The sequence below is a fragment of the Sminthopsis crassicaudata genome, chromosome 4 (assembly GCF_048593235.1).
Source record: "Sminthopsis crassicaudata isolate SCR6 chromosome 4, ASM4859323v1, whole genome shotgun sequence".
Taxonomy (NCBI): Eukaryota; Metazoa; Chordata; class Mammalia; order Dasyuromorphia; family Dasyuridae; genus Sminthopsis; species Sminthopsis crassicaudata.
Genome location: NC_133620.1, coordinates 100282652 through 100302376, shown reverse-complemented (window position 1 = coordinate 100302376; position 19725 = coordinate 100282652). Strand labels below are relative to the sequence as shown.

The 19725-nt window shown below is 45.2% G+C and overlaps 1 protein-coding gene across 3 annotated transcripts in view; it reads left to right on the top strand.

The window, feature by feature from the left end:
- PIK3C2B (phosphatidylinositol-4-phosphate 3-kinase catalytic subunit type 2 beta) overlaps nucleotides 1–19725 on the top strand; it is a 72515-nt gene that overhangs the window by 36177 nt on the left and 16613 nt on the right. For all 3 annotated transcript variants that reach the window (XM_074308910.1, XM_074308911.1, XM_074308912.1), the window contains 14 exons: nucleotides 1329–1440; nucleotides 1582–1661; nucleotides 2235–2298; nucleotides 4812–4958; nucleotides 5344–5377; nucleotides 6036–6231; nucleotides 8059–8181; nucleotides 11052–11219; nucleotides 11659–11770; nucleotides 12906–13048; nucleotides 14597–14785; nucleotides 16732–16825; nucleotides 17362–17456; nucleotides 18397–18577. In XM_074308910.1, the coding sequence (XP_074165011.1) occupies nucleotides 1329–1440; nucleotides 1582–1661; nucleotides 2235–2298; nucleotides 4812–4958; nucleotides 5344–5377; nucleotides 6036–6231; nucleotides 8059–8181; nucleotides 11052–11219; nucleotides 11659–11770; nucleotides 12906–13048; nucleotides 14597–14785; nucleotides 16732–16825; nucleotides 17362–17456; nucleotides 18397–18577 (1738 nt within the window). The remainder of the gene's footprint in view (nucleotides 1–1328; nucleotides 1441–1581; nucleotides 1662–2234; nucleotides 2299–4811; nucleotides 4959–5343; nucleotides 5378–6035; nucleotides 6232–8058; nucleotides 8182–11051; nucleotides 11220–11658; nucleotides 11771–12905; nucleotides 13049–14596; nucleotides 14786–16731; nucleotides 16826–17361; nucleotides 17457–18396; nucleotides 18578–19725) is intronic.

The window sequence follows — 19725 nt, the reverse complement described above, 5'->3', positions numbered from 1 at the left end:
TTCCCCCAGAGGGAGGGCGGCAAGAGTGGGGTGTGGTGAGGAGGGCGGTATCAAAGCCTGATTTCCTGGGTACCCACCATTGTTACAGCTGCTGCTGCAAACCCCAGGATCACCTCACTTACTGGAGGGAAGAATTAGGAAAAGGAGGAGAGAAGAGGGAGTATATGTAGCAGGAAAGAGATGGAGGTGGGAGTTTTGGAGGAAGTCTGCCCTGTTTGCTGCATTAGTCATGAATTGGGCAGGATCCCCCAGAGAGTAATATGCTTTTTGGTTCGCATGTGGCTCAAGGCAGGGAGGATAAGCTGGTACCTTGGTGATGTTGCTTTATTTGGCCCCAAAGCTCCAGTGCTGTGTTTATAGCTGTTAGCCTGTGAAGCCTGTGTGTGACCTAGTCATGAGGGTTTGGGACATTGTAGTGTTGAACATTTAGGCCCCCATCGTCTCTGTGTTTTCCCTTCTCTGCCCTTCCAGTTACCACAGGGCTCAGGGAGCAACCAGACCTTCCCTCTATAAGTCACTGTGTACTTGGCTCTTCTTAGCCACCTATTTCTACCCTGTTGAATGAAGGAGCAAAGGCTAAATATGCAGATAACAAACACCTAGGAAATGAGGTAGCAGGGCTGTATAAACTAAGGCTTCGGTGTATTTTAGCAGGATTGTGAGAATCAAATGATTGTTTATATTTATGTTTGGACAGGAAACCGTGACTCTCTGTGGTTGGCCCTCTCCCTTACTCAAAATATTTGTATTTATTTTTATGTATTTTTAAAAAATTTATTTCTCTGTTATTTCCCTATCTCTCCACTCCTCAGAATGTAAGCTCCCTGAGAGAAAACTGTTTTTATGTTTGTTTTCTCAGCGTCCATCATGGAGAGTCGAATTTAGTAGGTACTTAAAATTGCCTGTTCAGTTAAATTAAAAGAAAGACCTTTATCCCTCTTTTTTCCAAGCTTGAAACTATGACTTTTCTCCAGGTACTAAGATGAGGGTAAACAGAAGATCTCTTTTTTCCTCTCCTCAAGGCTAGGTTATATAGATCTCTCTGCCTCTGAGGTCCCTTGGTTGAGGAAACTTGTCCCATGTTTTTTGATGGTTTTGAGCAGGTGGTATTGTAGATATGCTGGGCTTTGGATTTAGGAAGTTCTGAGTTCAAATTTGGCCTCAGACATTTACTAGATCTTGGGCAGGTCACTTAACTGCTTCCCCAATTGTAAAATGGCAGTCATGATAGCACTTACCCACCCAGGGTTATTGTGAGAATCAAATGAAATAATATTTGTAAGGCAATTATTTTGTTCCCTTCTCCTTCTTTCTTTCCATCTTACTAGCAAACATGCTCTGGGCAGCCATGAATACATTCAGCAATGTCGAAAGTTTGACACTGACATTCGGCTACAGCTGATGAAACGCAAGGATGTTCGGACTGATTTGGCACGAACTGTGAGTGTGCAGTTGGGAGGGGAATAAGGCGGGGGCAGTGGGTGAGTTGGGTGAGGGGTGCAGGGGTGATGAGAGAGCATGTCTAGGGAGAGTGGAATAGGATTATTGCCTAAAGATGGGGATTTTGCCTATTGCACTCAGATGAATGATGACCAGAGCCCCTCCACCTTGAACCACTATATCCACCTTCAAGAGAGACCTGTCAAACAGACCATCAGCAGGTGAGAGAGGGTGGACTCCTGGGAAGAGCTGATATGGGAGAAGATGGAGCAGCTTAAGGCACTTGTGCTTCCCCATTCGCCATGTACTATGTGCAAAGCACTGTGGTAGGCACTAGAGGAAATAGATAAGACCTGGTCCCTATCCTTCTGGATTTTACAGTCTATTAGTTTACTCTCTCCAAACTAGGGGAAGCGCTAAATTGGATTGTGAGGGAAAGAACCCCGATCCAAGATTTATTCTATCTGACACTTGTTTCCTGTGTCTTACACTCCTCCCATTACTTCCTTTCCAGTTTCTTACCCCTTGCCTCTTCTTGCTTTCCCATTCCCTTCTCTAGTTCATTAATGGAGTTGAAGGATGGGGAGGTAGCATGTCTTCCTTCTGTCTTTATGGGACTCAGGGGACATGAGGGAAAATTTCAAAGCCAGAAGAATTTGGGGACGGTGTGATACAAACTCTTCCCAACCCTCCTTGCCCTGGTCCTGGGAAGAGGGAGGAATAGATCTCTCTATTTACCATGTCTGCCCTGATCTTTGCTATTTCTCTCCATCCCCTTCCCCCCACATCCTCAGGCAGGCTCTGAGTCTTCTCTTTGACACCTTTCATAATGAAGTGGATGCTTTCCTGCTGGCTGAGGTGAGTCTGTGCTGGATGGGGCTGGAGGATAATCTCCCCTTCAGTCTGTGTCCTGGATCATTTGGATGTGCTAGCATTCTAGACACCACAGGAATGGGAGTTATCCTTCCCGGGGGACCAGAATGGGATGGAGACCCCTCAGTTCAGAGTCGGGGCCTTCTTTACAGTTAGTACAGATACAACCAGAATTCTTCTGCTGTAATAGAATTTTGGTTCTCATTGGTAATCCTCCAGGGCAGTAAAGAAGTGGCCTTAAGGAAATGACTTCACTATTTTTAAGTCATCATGCAATTTCTTCCATTCTTCATCTCTAAAAAGTTACTTAGATATATCATAACAAGAGCTAGAATTTATAGAATTTAAGATTTATAAATTTACTTTACATTTAGATATATAATAATAATGATAATAACAACAACATTTATATAGTACTTTTAGGTATGCAAAGCAACTTCCATGCACTATCTCATGTGATCCTCCTAGAAATCCTATGAAGTAGGTTCCATTATTATACCCATTTTACAGAGGAAGAAACTAAGGGAGGTTTTAAAGCCAAGTCTTTCTTATTCCAAACTTAGCACTACATCCACTGCCCAATAATAGCTGTCCCAGGTATAACATCAAGGATAATTTAGTTTGATTTCATATCTTCTGCAAGTCAATGCATATGTCTAATTCTCATTTTTCTCATCTGTAAAATAGGAATAATAATATTGTACTATTGATCATAGGGCATCATTATGGGGAAAACATTTTAAGGCTTATCATCCTAGGAAAATGTGTGAATTAAAGATGAAGTAATGTTTGCTTGCTCATGAAGCTAGTGCCTTAGGCAAGCAACTAGCTTGTCCAGTGAATGTTTTGGGGATTTTGTGGGTGAAGTAGTTGAATGAATTTGGAGAGGCAAAGTTATTTAATGGAATAGGTTCTAGATTTGCAGGCAGGATACCTGGGTTCCAGTGCCAGTTCTGATACCTAGTTAGGTATGTAAATACAGGTGAATTATTTATTCTCTCTGTGACTCAATTTACTCATCTATAAAATGAAAGATTTTATTGTTGAGTCGTGTCTGATTCTTCAGGTCCTTATTTGGGGTTTTGTTAGAAAAGATACTAGAGTGGTTTGCTATTTCCTTCTCCAGTTCCATTTTGCAGATGAGTAAACTGAGGCAAATAGGGTTAAATATCTTGTTCAGACTCACAAAGCTAGCAAGTGTCTGAGGTTGGATTTGAACTCAGGTCCTCTTGACTACAGGACTAGAGCTTTATCTCCTGTGCTTCCTAATTTTCCTAAAGTGAGCCATCTTCTACTTAAGGCCTTTTCTGAGCCCTGTAGCTACTAGTGCTCTCCCTTCCAATACGTTTTATGGAATTGGTAACATATACACAAAATATACATGTAAGTAGTACTATATAGTACTATGTATGTGTGTGTGTATGTGTGTATATATATATTATATATATGTTCCTTCCTTCTTCCCTTACTTTATTATGTACTTCTACAATAGAATACATATACACATATGAATACACATGAATACACACACACACACACACACACACACACATATATATATATACTGGACTCAAAAAGTCTTGAGTTCAAATGTGGCCTCAGACACTAACTATATGATCCTGGGCAAGTTAACTCTGTTTGCCTCAGTTTCCTCATTTGTAAAATGAGTTGGATAAGGAAGTGGCAAACCACTCCAGTATTTTTGCCAAGAAAACCCCAAATAAGATTAAGAAGAGTCAGACATGGCTGAAATATACATTTCATATGCATATAACATATATATTGATATAGATGCACACATATATACATATTTATTCATCTATAGCTCTATAAATATATATTTTATATGTGTGCATGTTTATATATACATACATATATACATATGCACACATATTGCAGATATCCATATAGATACATGTATACATATTGTCTTTCCCTTTTGAATGTAAGCTCCTTGAGGACAGGAACTGTTTCATTTTTGTGTCTATATTCTTAGGGCTCAGTGTAATGCCTTATCCTTGGTAGATATTTCTGGCTTGAATGATTGAAGATGCTGTGTAGACCTTGAAGGGGTTATATAAATGGAGCATTATTAAAAGACTTTGAATGATCTTAATAGGCAGTCTAATTCATGTTCCCCATCTATCTGATTTTCCTGGAAATTTGTCAGCTCAAAGAGGGATGGGGGGAGACCCTAAATGCATTTGCTTGAATCTGACAGTTGTTTTCTCAGCTGAGCACTATTGGGTGGGGTCATCCTGAAGCAGGTTTGGGATAAGTAGGCATGGGCAATTCCAAAGCCAATTCCAAGAACTTGGCTGAATGATGTTTGAAAATAATTTCTAGGTTTTACTAGCATGGCCTGATAACCTGAAAGTTTCTGACCTCCTTCTCAAGTCAGCTTTTCTCTTGAAACTAAGGGAATGAGGTAAAATAGGGAAGAAGGGGGAGATGTCTGGCCTTCATGTCTGCCAGCTTCCCCATGCTGCTTCTTGCAGGGGGATTTCCCGCTGAAGGCTGACAGGGTGGTCCAGTCTGTCAAAGCCATCTGCAATGCCCTGGCTGATGTGGAGTCTCCAGAGATTACCAATGCCCTCAACCAGCTGCCTCCTTGTCCCTCTCGAATGCAACCCAAAATTCAGAAGGTAAAGGCGAGGAAGGGGGACACAGGGGCTATTTCGAACTGGGGAAACACTTCCTCCATAGCTGGATGACTAGGTGTCTACTTTTAAAGTACCTCTTCATTTCCCTGACCCAGGAATTCTCGAGGGGTAGCAAATTGGTGTTGTTGTTGGAGGGTGAGAACAGGACTATTCACTGCTCCATTATGTGCCCACTCTAAGGTTGGTCACCGAGTCCAGTGTGACCCAATTCTTCATTTGCTAGAGCTGGCCACTCGGGCAGCTTTCTGGTAGGGCATTCATCCGTCGTTCATCTGGTGGCAGCTAGGGGTGTTTGGGAAGGGGTTGCCTCTAAACTGTGGCAGAAAAGGCCATAGCACTGAAATGAGCCTTCTTTCTTCCCCAACAGGATCCAAATGTCCTGGCTGTGAGGGAAAACCGAGGTAATATAAGTGGCTGCAATTTCTTCCGTCTGCTTCTTAGGGAAAAGCACCTTTGCTAGCTTGCCTTCCCCCCCGCCCCCCAGTTTATTTCAATATTGTGTGTGTGTGTGTGTGTGTGTGTGTGTGTGTGTGTGTGTGTGTGTGTGTAGCCATGCTGGTATATACATATTTTCCAGTATGAAGTCTGAGCACAGCTGGTCAGCACATTTTTCTCTATAAACTCCTCATAATTTTTACTCATTATTGTGTTCTGGGAGGTATTGATAGGGTGGGGTAGAGGGTAATGAAGCTGAATATTACTGCCTGGATTCCAGATGGGAAACCTCACACTTGGGAGATGATAGTTGCTTCCTGGGCGGCTTGGCTTAGCGTATAATGGCACCTTCTCTCCCACTCCCCCAAGTTTCCATTTTAGCATCTCTCTCCAGGATTCCACGATTGTGCTTTAGGCAGGATTCAGGAAAAAATTACTACCTTTCCCCTCCTCCTGGAGAGAATTAGGTCAACTTATACAGTGCACAAAACCAGCCAAGACCCTGTTCCTCAGTAGGTTTCCTTAGATCATCCCATCCTAACTGATGTCCTGCCAGGAAGACCCCTGGGTAGGTGTGTGGAAGGGCCATGGGCCGGGACTCATCTCTTTTCTCCCCTTTCACAGAGAAGGTAGTGGAGGCATTGACGGCTGCCATCTTGGACCTGGTGGAACTCTATTGCAATACATTCAATGCTGACTTTCAGACAGTAGTGTCTGGGAACCAGAAGCATGAGCTGGTCCAGGAGGCTTGCCTCCTTTCTGGGCCCCTGGCCTTCACAGTTTATGCTACTCACAGAATTCCTATCACGTGGGCTACCAGGTGAGCCTCAGGGCTGGGCACCCTCAAGCAGGCGGCAGTGGAATATGGTGAAAAGGGTCTGGAATCAGAGGACCTCCATTAAATCCACGCTCCATTGCTCCCTGTCTGTATCTTACCCATCCTAGTCTTCAGTTGTTTTTCCCCCCCATTTGTTTTTATAAGAGCGTTGGAATAAACAGCCAGGCTCTGAGCTCCCTTCTAGCTTTAGTTCTGAGGTCCCGTGAACGTTGGTTGGATCGGTTTCAAGTAGAAAAGGAGTTGCCAGAACCACTTCCGCCTCTCTTCTCAGCTTCCCCTGCCTGAAGGTGCCCACATTACTGCTGGGCTGAAAGACCTCCCCTCGGCTTCATGGGATAGTGGAAAGAGCCGTGGGCCTGGCTCGGGTATCTGGGTCTGAAGCCTCTTGGGCCGTGGGCAAATCCCACAAGTCTCTGTCTTCCCTGTTCCTCTTCTGTAAAATGAGGCTCAAATATAAGGTGGTGTCTCTGGCACTGGAAAGACTTGAGGGATCATCCAGGCTGACCACCTCATTCTTTGGCACCCTGCCTTACGCAGCTTGCTCCTGGCACAAAGCTAGCACAGGTGGCATTCCAACAGAGGCCCCCTGACTCCAGACTCGGTGCTGGGCAAAGGGTTCTGTTAGTCACTCAGTGCTAAACACAGTGAGTTATTGGTTAGAGCCTAGAAGGTACCTGGAGAGGGCTGGGAGCTCCCAAGGGAAAAGGGAAAAGATGGCCACAGTGGGACCCGGATGGCAGAGTTGGGAAAAGGAACCTCAGAGTCTGGCCCTGTCTTCTCCCTTCGCTCTAGTCTGTGCAGGCATCCCAGCCCCCTCCCATTTCTGGGCCTGAGGGAGAGACTGTGACAGATGGCCAGTTCCCAGATAGAGTGCATGCCCCATGGCCAATGGCTATACTTCCCAGCAGAGACACAATGGGGAAGGGGAAAGGGAGGGGGAGATGACCCTTTGTCTGGGGTCTCTAGTCCATAGGGCTGGGAGGAGGGGGATATGCAGTTGGTAATCCTCGGTTCCTCTTCTGGAGCCGAGGTGGGTGAGTGGAGACCCCAGGAGACGCGGGGGAGTTGTACCAGGCTGTGTGCTAGTCAGTGTGCTAGGCTGTGTGATAGTCCCGAGGACTCCATCCCGCCCCTTCCCTCCCCTTCATCCCCACCCCTAGCCCTTCCCTTTGTTCCATACTTAATGTATTCCTCTGGGCGATTGGCTGGGAACAAAGGAGGCAGCCTGGGAAATCGGGGCCTTCTCTGACCTCTCCTGTCACTAGGCACCTGTCATGAGCCACAGGGACCCCCATGTGTTGGCATTCATGGCGGCATATGTCGCTCTTCCTCTCCCCCCTCCCCCATACACAGACAGGGCATGCCGGGTTAGTTTGGGGGAATGAGAAAGAGCAGACTCAGAAGTTAAGGACTAGGAGGTAAGACTGAAGAGAGTCCTTGTTGGCCGAGTCTGAATTACAGAAGACAATTCTGGGGGCCCCCAACTCCACCCCTGAGCAGAGGAAAAGTAAAAGGTTGGAGGCTACTTCTCCCAGACCTGCCTTCCTACAGAGGCTTTCTCATCTGCTCTCCCTGCCCCCTTGCCCTCCTCCACCCCTTTTGGGGTGTCCGTGCTTTCCCCTGTAGAGTTGGAAAGGAATTTAACCAGAGAAAGTGCATGCTGGATACCAGGCAGGCCTTTGTCCATTTGTTCATTCCCACACGAAGCAGACTAGAATGAAAGAAGGCGGTGGTAGGGAAGTAGGTGAGATTGGTGGTTTGGGTAGGGAAGCATGGCATTCTCATCTGTTTCTCTGTGTCCTTTTGTAGCTATGAAGACTTCTACCTCTCCTGCTCCCTCAGCCACGGTGGCAAGGAGCTCTGCAGTCCCCTGCAGACCCGCAAGGCTCACTTCTATAAGTATCTCTTCCACCTCATCGTTTGGGATCAACAGTAAGCCCCCCTCTACCTCCCCAATCCCCATATGGCTTGCTCAGAGTTTGAGCAGCAATGTCCATGGTGTCAATCAACTAGGGTTTGTGTTCTAGTTTAGACACTCCCTTAAAAACGAAGGTATCTGGACTATTGAGTTCCTGCTGGAACCTTGCCCTTTTGACTTGCCCATAGCCGTGAAGGAGGGGCTAGGGATGACCATCCCTCGGAACACAACTTGCTGGTGGCAAAGGCAGTGGGGTTTATAGGACAGATCAAAGAGCTGGTGAGGGATGGGAATATTGTTGAGAAATGTGAGTTTTGACCAAATATATGGACTCCTTTAGCAGTTTTTTCTTATGCTTAAAGTACATAAGATTTACAAGGAAACCAATTATATTTAAATCTGCTATCAAAATATTAAAAAACCTATTCAAAGATCTCAACTTAAGAACGCATTGATGTAGTAGGATAATAACAATAGCAACTGACATTTATCTAGCTCTTGAAGCTTTGCAAAGTACTTTGTATACATTATCTCTTTTGATCCTCATAACTCCATGAGGCCAGTGCCCTGTGTGTTATTATTTTCATTTTTTAAATGAGGAAATTGAGGTTGAGAGAGGAAAAATGCCTTGCCCATGGTTTATAACCAGTGTCAGAGAGAGCGAGCTTGATTTCAGGTCTTGACTGAGTGTGAGTCCATGCTCTTCTACTTGACTAGCTGTGATTTTTAAAACCCACCGAGCCTCAGTTTCCTGATCTGTACTATAAGGGATTGCCAGGGGTTGTGAGAATCCAAAAAAAAAAAAAAAATCATTATCTATGACATAACTTTGAAATAGAATTGTACAAATAGAAAGTAGATTTATTATCATTCCCCAGCTTATTATCCTTAGGAGTGGTAATAATGCCTATTTGTGTAAGTTCTGTAAGGTTTACAAAGTGCATTCCTCCTGCTGTATAAGCCTGGGCAAGTCACTTAACCCCAATTGCCTCAGCAAAAGCAGCAACAAAGTGCATTTCTTACAATAACACTGTGAGGTAGGCAGATTAGCAGAGGACTTACTCCCTGAATCACTGGCTTTTCTCTTTTGGCGTGATATATTTTGTCTTCTCTACCCAATTCTAAGAGAACCATGGTTAAAAAAAAATCTTCTCTAGTTTGCTGACTGACTAAACTAATATATTTAAAAATTTAATTAAACTAAAATAAGTTCAATTAAAGTTTATTTTAATCAAACTAATATGTGCTCCATGGGTTGGAGTCCTGGGTTAGATGCTTGGGGATTTAGATTAAAGAACCCAAGCTTACCTTTCAGAGAACACATAAATAGAAGCAATTATAGAGATATTTTCAGGTAGCCAGGTATTTCCAGAATGATACAAGTGGGTTATTATCAGAGAAGACTTCCTGGAAGGAATAGGATACAGGAGGCAGGACTACACAGAGGTTATTCTAGGCTTGGGGGCAGGCTGCAACCCCAGTGGTCTTTCTTACAACCCTTCTCCCTACCCCCCCAGGTAGAGGCTGCAAGTCCACCTGGTACTTGGTGGGTGAAAAAGAGCAACTCTTTTATAAGTTTATAAGGACTGAGCAAAAGAAATGGCCTGTCACAGTGCATGACCTGGGCTTGACATGTCTCTCCCTTCTCCCTTCTTTATGAAGCCGGAAGAAGGCATAGGAACCGGCCCCTGGATAGAGAAACACGTGGGGGAGAAGAGTCATTCCATCTTTGATTTCCTTTGATGTTGGGTCACCTGACCCTGCTGTCTGTTGCCAAAAAGGGGGATCAACCAAGTCTCAAAATAGTTCCAGCCTCGCTGCTCCCAGCCAAGCCCCAGGCTGGCATGTTCCCTGGCTGGTGGAAAGGGGGCTAATTATAGTCATACAGGCCCCCTAAGGTAAAGGAAGCTGGGACGGAGTGGTGTTGTCGCAGTCCCTGGAGGGAGCAGATCCACATGGAGATGTCTCTGGAGGAGAGAGGGGAGTGGGGCTGCCCTGCGCCGCTTGCTTTGGGGAAAGGCCATTTGTTGTGGGACTGTTAGCTAAGGGGTAGTTCTGCCAGGGCCTTTTGGCTATGAATCACCCTGGCCCAAGGCCGGGAGGGTGTGACAGTGTGGACTTTGGCCCAGAGACGACTTGGAAGGTAAAGTGGGTCCTCCCCACCCCGTTCCTCATGCTGAGCTGGGGGTGGGGGCTGGGGGAGAGGTCCCACTGATGGCTCATGATCTAGGTCGGAGGGATGGGATGCACAGAAATCTGGATGTCTGTCCTGTTTCCATCCCTGGGGGTGGGGTTTGGGAGGCACCCTGGGACCTTAAGGGGACTCTGGCTTTCAGAATTTAGTGTAGGGGGAGATGTGGCTACAAAGAAGGCTTTCGGGCACATGAGGAAAAGTTCTTCTGAGCTGTGAAATATTGCAGACACAATATATTGCTCCTTCCTCGTTCTTGTTAGTGGTAGGAAATCAGGAGGGGATGCAAGATGGAAAAAGGAGAATGTGGCTGATTGGGGTTCTGGGTATCAGGACTGAGGAGAGGGTGGGAATCCTACCAAGCGGGATGTGTGTCCACCCGAAGACCTGATGTGGACCAGATCTGTTGGCTCATAGCTGGCATTCTCAAAGCTGCTGGGATTCTGCCTCCACTCCACCATTGTTTTGGAGTTCACAGAGAGAAAGAATGGTTCTGGGAAAATCCTGCATTTTGTCTAATGTTTTGGGGATTCTGCCAGTTGTAGAGGATGCTTTCTCCCAGAGCTCTTACCTTCACCCTAAAAGGATGGGAACAAACTCAAAGTTTCTAAAATATTTCTTTGAATGTTTTCTGGAGAAAAATAAATCCTGTGTATGGCATTATTCCCTGAGCTGGATTTTCCTCCCCTTTAGGATCTGCTTCCCTGTTCAGATCAATCGGCTGCCCCGGGAGACGCTGCTGAGTGCCACTCTCTATGCCGTGCCCATCCCACCACCGGGCAGTTCTTCGGAGGCCAATAAGCAACGCCGGGTCCCTGAAGCCCTGGGCTGGGTCACCACACCCCTCTTCAACTTTAGACAGTAGGTGTACCCCACTGGGCCAGAAGCAGCCAAATGGAGGCTACCAAGCTTGGGATTTTGGGAGATGGAGCTACTGATGGAGTTAACCAATTTTTCACGGTCACCCCACCTCTTTCCCTCCTGGCTGTGTGCAGAGCACAGCCCAAGACTTTGGGGGAGATCAAAGAGAGGAGAAACAAGACAAAATAAAACATAGAAACCAGAGATCAAGGACCAAAACATTCACTCACATTCCTAGGATACAAGTACAAGACTTAATAGGGGAGATTCTCTAGAAAGCTGGAAGACAAGTCCATGATTTGTTGGAGAGCACAGTTAGAGGTGTCTCCGATGGGGCAACAGTGGCTCAAAGCTGATAGGTAGAGACCGGATGACGGATAGGGTCTCTATGACACCTGGATTTGCATGGGCTTACCCCATTACTATTGCTTTTACTTAGGGTGCTGACCTGTGGCCGAAAACTTCTGGGTTTGTGGCCAGCTACTCAAGACAATCCCAGTGCTCGCTGGAGTGCGCCTAACTTCCACCAACCTGACAGTGTCATCCTTCAGGTGAGCCTTGGTCCCCAATTCCTGCCCTCTCCAGAGGCAGTTCTCATTGGGGGTCCTACCATATATGGGGATTCCTCTGAACTTTATACTGTGGGAAAAGCAAAACAGTGGGGATGGAGGTGGGGGCAGGGTGGGGCATTGGTAGCATTGTGATGAAAGTAGCCAGGAAAATGTTGTTGGGGACAGAAGTAGATAGTTAGGGTCAGTCCTGTCCTCTTGAAGGTCAGTTTTGATTCCAAGGCCTTCAGAAGCTGGGGTCTGAGACTCTTTAGAAATAATCTGATTCCTACTCAGTCTCTTAAGGTTCTTTGTATTGAGTCTTTCCTATCATCTCCCTCCCCACTCTCCCTGGGGCCTTCCCTTATAAATTTCCTTGCATATACGTTGTATATATTTTGTCTATCTAGTTATTTACAGTTGTTTCTCCAATTCCAATGTATGCTTCTGGAGAGCAGGAAAAATGTTTTTGCTTTCTTGTATTCCCAGAACTTAATGCAGTCCCTGACACAGAGTAAGCCCTTAATAAATAAATGCTTACTGGCTGTCTGGCTGACTGACCTCAAGAGCTTTCCTAAAACCAAATTCCACACCTGGGGAGCATCTCCAATTTCCTGTTCTCACTCTATTCACGAACCTGATTTAGTTGGATTGAGATATTCTTTGGGGGCAGGGGGATTGTACGTATCCTCAAGACCTGGTTGGCTAAAATATCTTTATACCCTGAAACATAAAATGATTCAGTTATTCATTCATTAAATATTATCTACTGGCCTTGTGATAGTAAACATTGGTTAAGCACCTCCTAGGTACCAGACACTGCTAATTATTACTGTACAAAGAAAGAGAAAAGATAGTCCCTGTTCTTATGGAACTCACAATAATGGGGAAACAACATGCAGTTAATTATGTAAGCTCTATACAGGCTGAACTGGAGATACTCAATAGAGGGAAGGCACTAGACTTAAGGGGGATCAGGAAAGGCTTCATGTAGAAGGTGGAATCTTAGCTGGGACTTGGAGGAAGCCAGGTAAGATAGTGGGGAGGAGTCTAGATGAATCGCTGTCTCCTAGTTCACACTCATCTTGATTATTATCTCTCCGTTCCCTTCCCTGCCTCCCTCACCCCCATCCTTCAGATTGACTTCCCCACCTCAGCCTTCGACATTAAGTTCACCAGCCCTCCTGGAGCAGAGTTCAGCCCTCAGTACGAATTTAGAAGCCTTGGAGGGGAAGACCAGCAAAGGCTGAAGGACATCATGCAGAAGGAGTCGTTATTCTGGTGAGGGCCCATGACATCTGACCCCATCTGCCACTGCCCAGCCAGGCACTGAGCCCTGTCTACATTAGCAACCTTCGTCTCCTCCCATATGGCAAGCCGGCTACATAGGCCCTAAAGCAGGAAGGTTCCTGCTTCTGTATGTCCAAAAGGATTGAGGGGCTGCCTTAAACCTTAAACCTCTTTGGAAATGAATTTAGTGACTGGGGGCTAGGCAGGATTACTTTGAGTGGGAGAGAGGTTTCAACCAGAAAACAGGCTTCCCAGTACCTTATCTTTGAGGACAGCTGAGTGGTCTGTGGGTGGAGCGATGGACCTGGACCTGGAGCTATTTTTCCTGTGTTCAAATCTGTCTCCAGACACTTATAAGCTGTGTGACTCTGGGCAAGTCACATCACTCTGTTTACCTCAGTTTCCTCACCTGTAAAATGAGCTAAAAAGGAAAAGGCAAACCCCAGAGTGTTTGCTCAGAAAATCCCCAATGGGGTCATGAAGAGCTGGATATGACTGAGGAAAGTAAATAATAACACAACTCTACAAAGAGCAGAGAAGGCTGGGATAGAAAGTTACAGCAGAGCAGAGAAGGCTGGGATAGAAAGTTACAGCAGAGCAGAGAAGGCTGGGATAGAAAGTTAGAGTGGGAGATTCTCCATTCCCAGCCTTAGTCACTGGCCTGGAGTTTTCGGAACAGGTTTACTTACCCCGGGGAACCTCTCCAAGGTGGGCTCCCATCCCAGATATCGCGTTACTACATCCACCTGCTTTACACACCGAGTTGCCCTCAGTTTCTCGACTCTCCTTCCTTCTCCTCCAAGCGCACAGAGACGTTGCCACTCTTGCGTTCTGTGGATTATCTCCCTGTAACAGATCTGGTGCTGGAACCTAAGCACTGGGGCTGGTTTCAGTCATGGGGTGTGTTTTCTCACTATAGCGTGGGACGGGGCTTGGAGAAGAGGGGGAGAGACTGAGCTGTGGGAACTAATAGGGTTTGCACTCCGCTGATCTTTCCTTCCTTTCCCAGAAAGATGCTTCTTTCATCCAGCACTGGGGGATGTTTGTTCTAGCCCGCTCTCCCTGGCCGGGAGACTGGACTGGAGGCCCCTCTCCTTCAGCTCTGAAGCGGCTGACTCCTTACTCCATTACCTCGGGCAGTTTTCACTTCCCCCATTAGACACCTGATGTCTGCCATTCAGAGGGAGAGGGAGAGGGAGAGATGGTTCAGGAAGGTGTCCACCCTATGAAATAGCCTTGTACAACCCTATACACAGCCTGGAGGTGACTGCTGCCCTCTGGTGGCTGTATACCCCTTAAATACCCCTTAATGAGAAGGGATGCCTTCCAGGGAAGGCGTTCCCCCCCACTCCTTACCCCCAACCAGGAACGTGGCTCTTGGTTCCTTTGGCTAAACCTTAAATTTCCCTGACTTGAATGAGAATAAGGCTAAATTTATTTTATCTTAAAATCATATTAAAAAAAAAAAACACAAAAAAAAACAGAAGCAAAACTCTGCTAAATCTCCGTTCCTGTGTGACCCTCCCCCGCCTCTCACAGGCTCACAGATGCTGACCGGAAGAGGGTGTGGGAGAAGCGCTACTATTGCCACTCGGAGGTGAGCGCCCTGCCCCTGGTGCTGGCCAGTGCCCCCAGCTGGGAGTGGGCCTGCCTGCCCGACATCTACGCCCTTCTGAAGCAATGGACGCACATGAACCACCAGGATGCCCTGGGACTCCTGCACGCCACGTGAGTCTGGCCCGCACTGCTCTCCGTCTGGGTCTCCTTCCAGGCCCCGGCGCTGCCTCCTGGAGTAACCGGGGACAGGGTTGACTCTGGGAACAAGTCTGAAGTCTGCATGTTCCTATTAACTCCTATTAGTTGTAAGTGTACCAAGACCCTCATCTCGGTGAGCCCGGCTGCTTTCTCACCTTGCCTCCCCCATCTCGAAGTTAGCTTTTTGAACCCAAGGGGGGAGATATTATGTTTGTCCTTATTAAATCTCACTTCATTAGCTCAGCGTTCTAGCCTGTTCAGATCTGGCTGCAACCTGCCTGTGGTCCTGGGTGTTAGCTATCCCTCTCAGCCGTGTGTCGGCTGCAGTTTTGGTGAGCCTGACATCTGTGCCCTTAATCATTCACACAAGAAGCAGGTGCCAGGGACTGGGGATACAAAAATGGACCAGTCTCTGCCCTCAAAGAGCTTATGTTCTCTTGTATTTCTTCATCTCCCTAAGACTAAGGGGCAGGAGAAGCTGGTTATTTATCTGAAAGGGACCTTAAAGGTCACAGAATCCTTGAAATCTCATGATAAGAAATGCTCCAGACAGATGAAATGATTTGTATAATTAGGATTCTTTCCCCAGGGACATTTGTATCTGAAATGTTTTTATTGATAAATGTTCTGATATATCCCTGTCATTTCCAGATGTATCTCTACTCCCTTCCCCATCTATCAAGCCGTATTTTTTATAATAAAGAATAAAAAAAGAGAAAAAAATGGCATTTAAGCAAAACTAACCATCACAGTTATAACCGAGTCTGAGAAAATATATTCAATATTTGACATAAATGTTCTTCTATAAAGAAGGAGGAAGGCACGGTATACTTTCTCATCCCATCTTTAGGGTTGAGCTTGGTAACTATAATTACTCAGTGTTCAGTTTTGTTTTTATTTTGTTCTTTCATTTACATTGTTGTAATCATGTATATTGTTTCTTGGTCCAAATTCCCATGTTTCTCTCAATTATTCATATCCATTGCTTTTTACCTTGTTATTTATGTTTTCAAAGATAATTCTAGGAAATAGCAATGACAATTCAAATTAGTCATAACTAGGAATTCTTTCACTTGGGGAGGCTGTACAGAGGGAATGGGAGTTGGAGGTTGGAGAATGGAAGATATTCCCACAAGTTGCAGAGGACAATCTCATTAGTGAGGGCAGAAGGTTGAAAGGGTGTCTTGTCCCTCAGAGACACATGCTGAAGTCCCATGAGGGGCAAAGAAGTTGGGAGAGATATTCTAGTACAAGACCATACCCAGCAAGGGAGTTAGGTGGTATGCAGGCTGGTGGAGAATCTGGAATCATGGAGACAGCTGTCTACTGGAGAGAGAGCTTGATCCCCAGTGGTCCTAACCTAGTTATAGTTCTGACTTAAAGAAAAGAATATCTGGGATTAATGATTACTTAGGTACTCTGACATGCACAGTATTTTCAGACAAAGTAAGAAAGAGAGCCTTTTCATGTTCAGCAAACTTCTCCATGAGTGTTGCTGCCTGTTCCTCTTATACCCCAAATATTCTTTAAGTATGAGAGCATAATAAGAATGAAGGCTGGATAAAGAATCAAAAGACCTGATTTCTAGTCCCATTCTACTGAACTATCATGTGAAATTAGGCAAGTCACTATATTTCTCTAGCCCTCAGTTTGTTTCTCTGTAAAGGATGAGGTGACCTCTAAGGGTCCTCCCAACTCTAATTCTAAGGTAAGATGACAGGTTGCAGGTGTCTGCATCATTTTCCCACTTGCAGTGTCTTGGAGGAGTTACTCAAATTCCTCTGCCAAGGGCTTCTCCAAAATAGAGACCTGAGATCTCCCCTTATCACAGTACAGCCAAGGATGGGCATGGGCAGGAGCATGGTTGGTCTACAGAGGACTGAGTGATCCTAGGTAAATATTGGGGTTCTGTTTTGTAGCTTTCCAGACCAAGAAGTGCGCCGTATGGCTGTGCAATGGATTGACTCAATCTCTGATGCAGAACTCCTAGATTACCTGCCTCAGCTGGTGCAGGTGAGTGGAAGAAAGTGTTTGGATGGTTGAAGTGGGTCTCTCTGCCCTTTCTCCTCTTCTGATCAGACTCAACCCCAATCCTACTCATGCCGGGCACATGATGTCTCTTCTGAGACCCTGAAAATAGGTAATGTGATGCACCTGTACCCCACTTATTGTAAAGCACAATGGTATTTTAGATTTGGAGTGAGAAAACCTGGGTTGAATTCTAGCTCTTCCCCTTACTGTGTAAATTTGAGCAATCACATAACCAGTTGGGGTCTCACTTTCTTCAACTGTAAAATGAGGAGGTTGAACCTGTGAGGTCCCTTGTATTGATCCTAATATAAAAGAGGTGCTTCAAGAAGTGCAATCAAGACAAACCAAATTGTGTTTCTCCATATCCTAGACATAATGATTTATTTTTCTTGTGGTTTAGCTCCTCCTTGAGTAAGGGAGAAATTGGGAGTAGGGTATTTGGTATAGACAGTGGTGGGAAGCAAACAAAACCTCATTCAAATGCTCCCTTTCTCACTTCTTTTCTTTCCTTGGAACAGGCCCTTAAGTATGAGTGCTATCTTGATAGTCCTCTGGTGCGCTTCCTCCTGAAAAGAGCCGTCTGCGATCTGAGAGTCACCCACTATTTCTTCTGGTAAAAGCACAATGCAGATGGGTGGGAAGCAGATGTGTCTCTCTGGATGGGCTCACAAAGGACCTCTTTAGGTCTCAATTTTCCTCCAGGAAAATGAGGGGGATTGGGCATATATAATCTCTAGGATACCTTCCAGTGTTAAGAATCTATGATTCTCATTCTATTTGTAGTTCCAAGCTCATGTAGTCTGGGAATCAGAAGAACTAGTTCCTGGTCCCCAGTTTTGTTACTGACTGGACTAGCAGTCTTGACACTCGCCATCAGTTTCCCCTTCTAGTAGTACAGGAAAAAATTATCCAGAGATGGTGGGGTGACAGAAGAGAGAATGTTTTGAGTTCTGTATAAATGAGGCAAGCATGAAACTTAGCTTAGACTTGGTTTCCTTGGGTTTTCTTGGGTTACCTCTAGCTAGAGTACTGAGAAATTGCCTGAGAGAGGGACAACTTTAGAGTCAAATTCAAGTCCTCCCTCTGACCCATACTAGTTGTGTCAGCAGGGACTGGTCATTTAAGTTCTTGGTGCCTTGGTCAATCCTCTAAGATGATATGTTGCAGGTGATATGCTAATCTGTATCAATTGAAGGATTTTCCCTATCAGAATTCCCTGAAACCAGGGTCTGCCCTTCCCTCTTCAAATATCATGAAAATAAGGTGTGTATATGCATTGAGGGTAGAGGTTACCTATCTTTCCCTTTAAAGATAATATAGCTTCTCTTTTAGACAGCGAGCTCCTCTAGGGTGGGCTTCCCTAGAATCCCAAGAATCCAACAAGATTAGTTGTCTTCCCAGCACTTAACACAGTGCCCAATATATAGTGGGCATTGATAAGTGTTTATTGGATTGAGTTAGGTAATGAATGACAGGGTGAGGGGAAGGAGAAGAACAGGCACTTCTGGGTGCTGGGGATGAATTTCCCACATACTACTACTTTTTTCCTACAGGTTGCTGAAAGATGGCTTGAAGGATTCCCAATTCAGCATCCGATACCAGTACCTGCTGGCAGCTCTGTTGTGCTGCTGTGGGAAGGGGCTTCGGGAGGAATTCAATAGGCAGTGCTGGCTTGTCAACACCCTGGCTAAACTGGCCCAGCAGGTCCGAGAAGCAGCTCCATCTGCCCGGCAGGTATGTGGATGAAGGCTTCCTCTCTGGCCCTCCCACCTTTGTCACAACTCAGTCACCATGACCAAGACCTGGAATGCCAGTGCTCTCACAGAATTCTTTAGGTCTCTCTAGACCCCTACTTCAGGGCAGGACCACATTTCCTAGTCTCATAGAATCTTAAGGAAGGATTGACAAGAACCTCAAAGACCATGTGGTCCAGCCTGTATCAGATTGGGAGTCCAGTTTTACTATCTCTGATTCCGGCAGGTGATTTCTTGTTTTTTACTGAAGCCCTCCACAGTTGAAGAATATCCTCTCTTGGAAAACAATCCATTCCACTTTTGGACAGTTGCAATTATTTCCTTTTATTAAACCCAAATTTACAAATTCTTCCCACTACTCCTAGTCCCTCTTCCTCCCTCCAAACAAAGTAGGTCTTTCTTTCTCCCAAATGATAACCTTTTAATTACTGAAAGATAATGGTTTTTGTCCCTGCCCCACTCCCCACCCGTACTCCTGCCTCCAGTCTTCTGTTCTCTGGGCTACACATCTCCAGTTCTTATAACTAGTCACTATATATTAGGGCTTTCAGATTTGGTGGATGGGGTGAGAAGGAAAGTATTTTCTTTCTTTCTTTCTTTCTTTTTTTAAAGTAATAGGCTGAATTTATTTCCCTTCCTCCCTTTTTTTCCTAGTAAACTTATTTATTTTTAATACACATTATTTTATGAATCATTTTGGAAGAGAAAAATCAGAGCAAAAAGGAAAAACCATGGGAGAGATATTAAAAAAAAAAAAAAAAAACAAACAGAAAAAAGAACTGAACATAGCACGTGTTGATTTATATTCAGTCTCCTTAGCTTTTTGTTTTTTTTCCTGGGTGCAGATGGTAATTTCTGTCCAAACTCTATTGGGATTGCTTTAGATCACTGAATCTCTGAGAAGATCTCGCACATTCTTGCTGTTATTGTGTACAATGTATTCCTGATTCTGGTTGTTTAGCTCAAAATCAGTTTTTGTAAATCTTTCCGGGGAAGTTATTTTCTATTTATAGATTTTCTCAGAAGGATGTTCCATTTGAACTTTCCCTAGGGTCTTATTGTCCAGTGCTCTGTGTCCACCAATAAACTATCCCTGGGGAATTGGGGAAAGTTTTCTCTTCTTCCTCA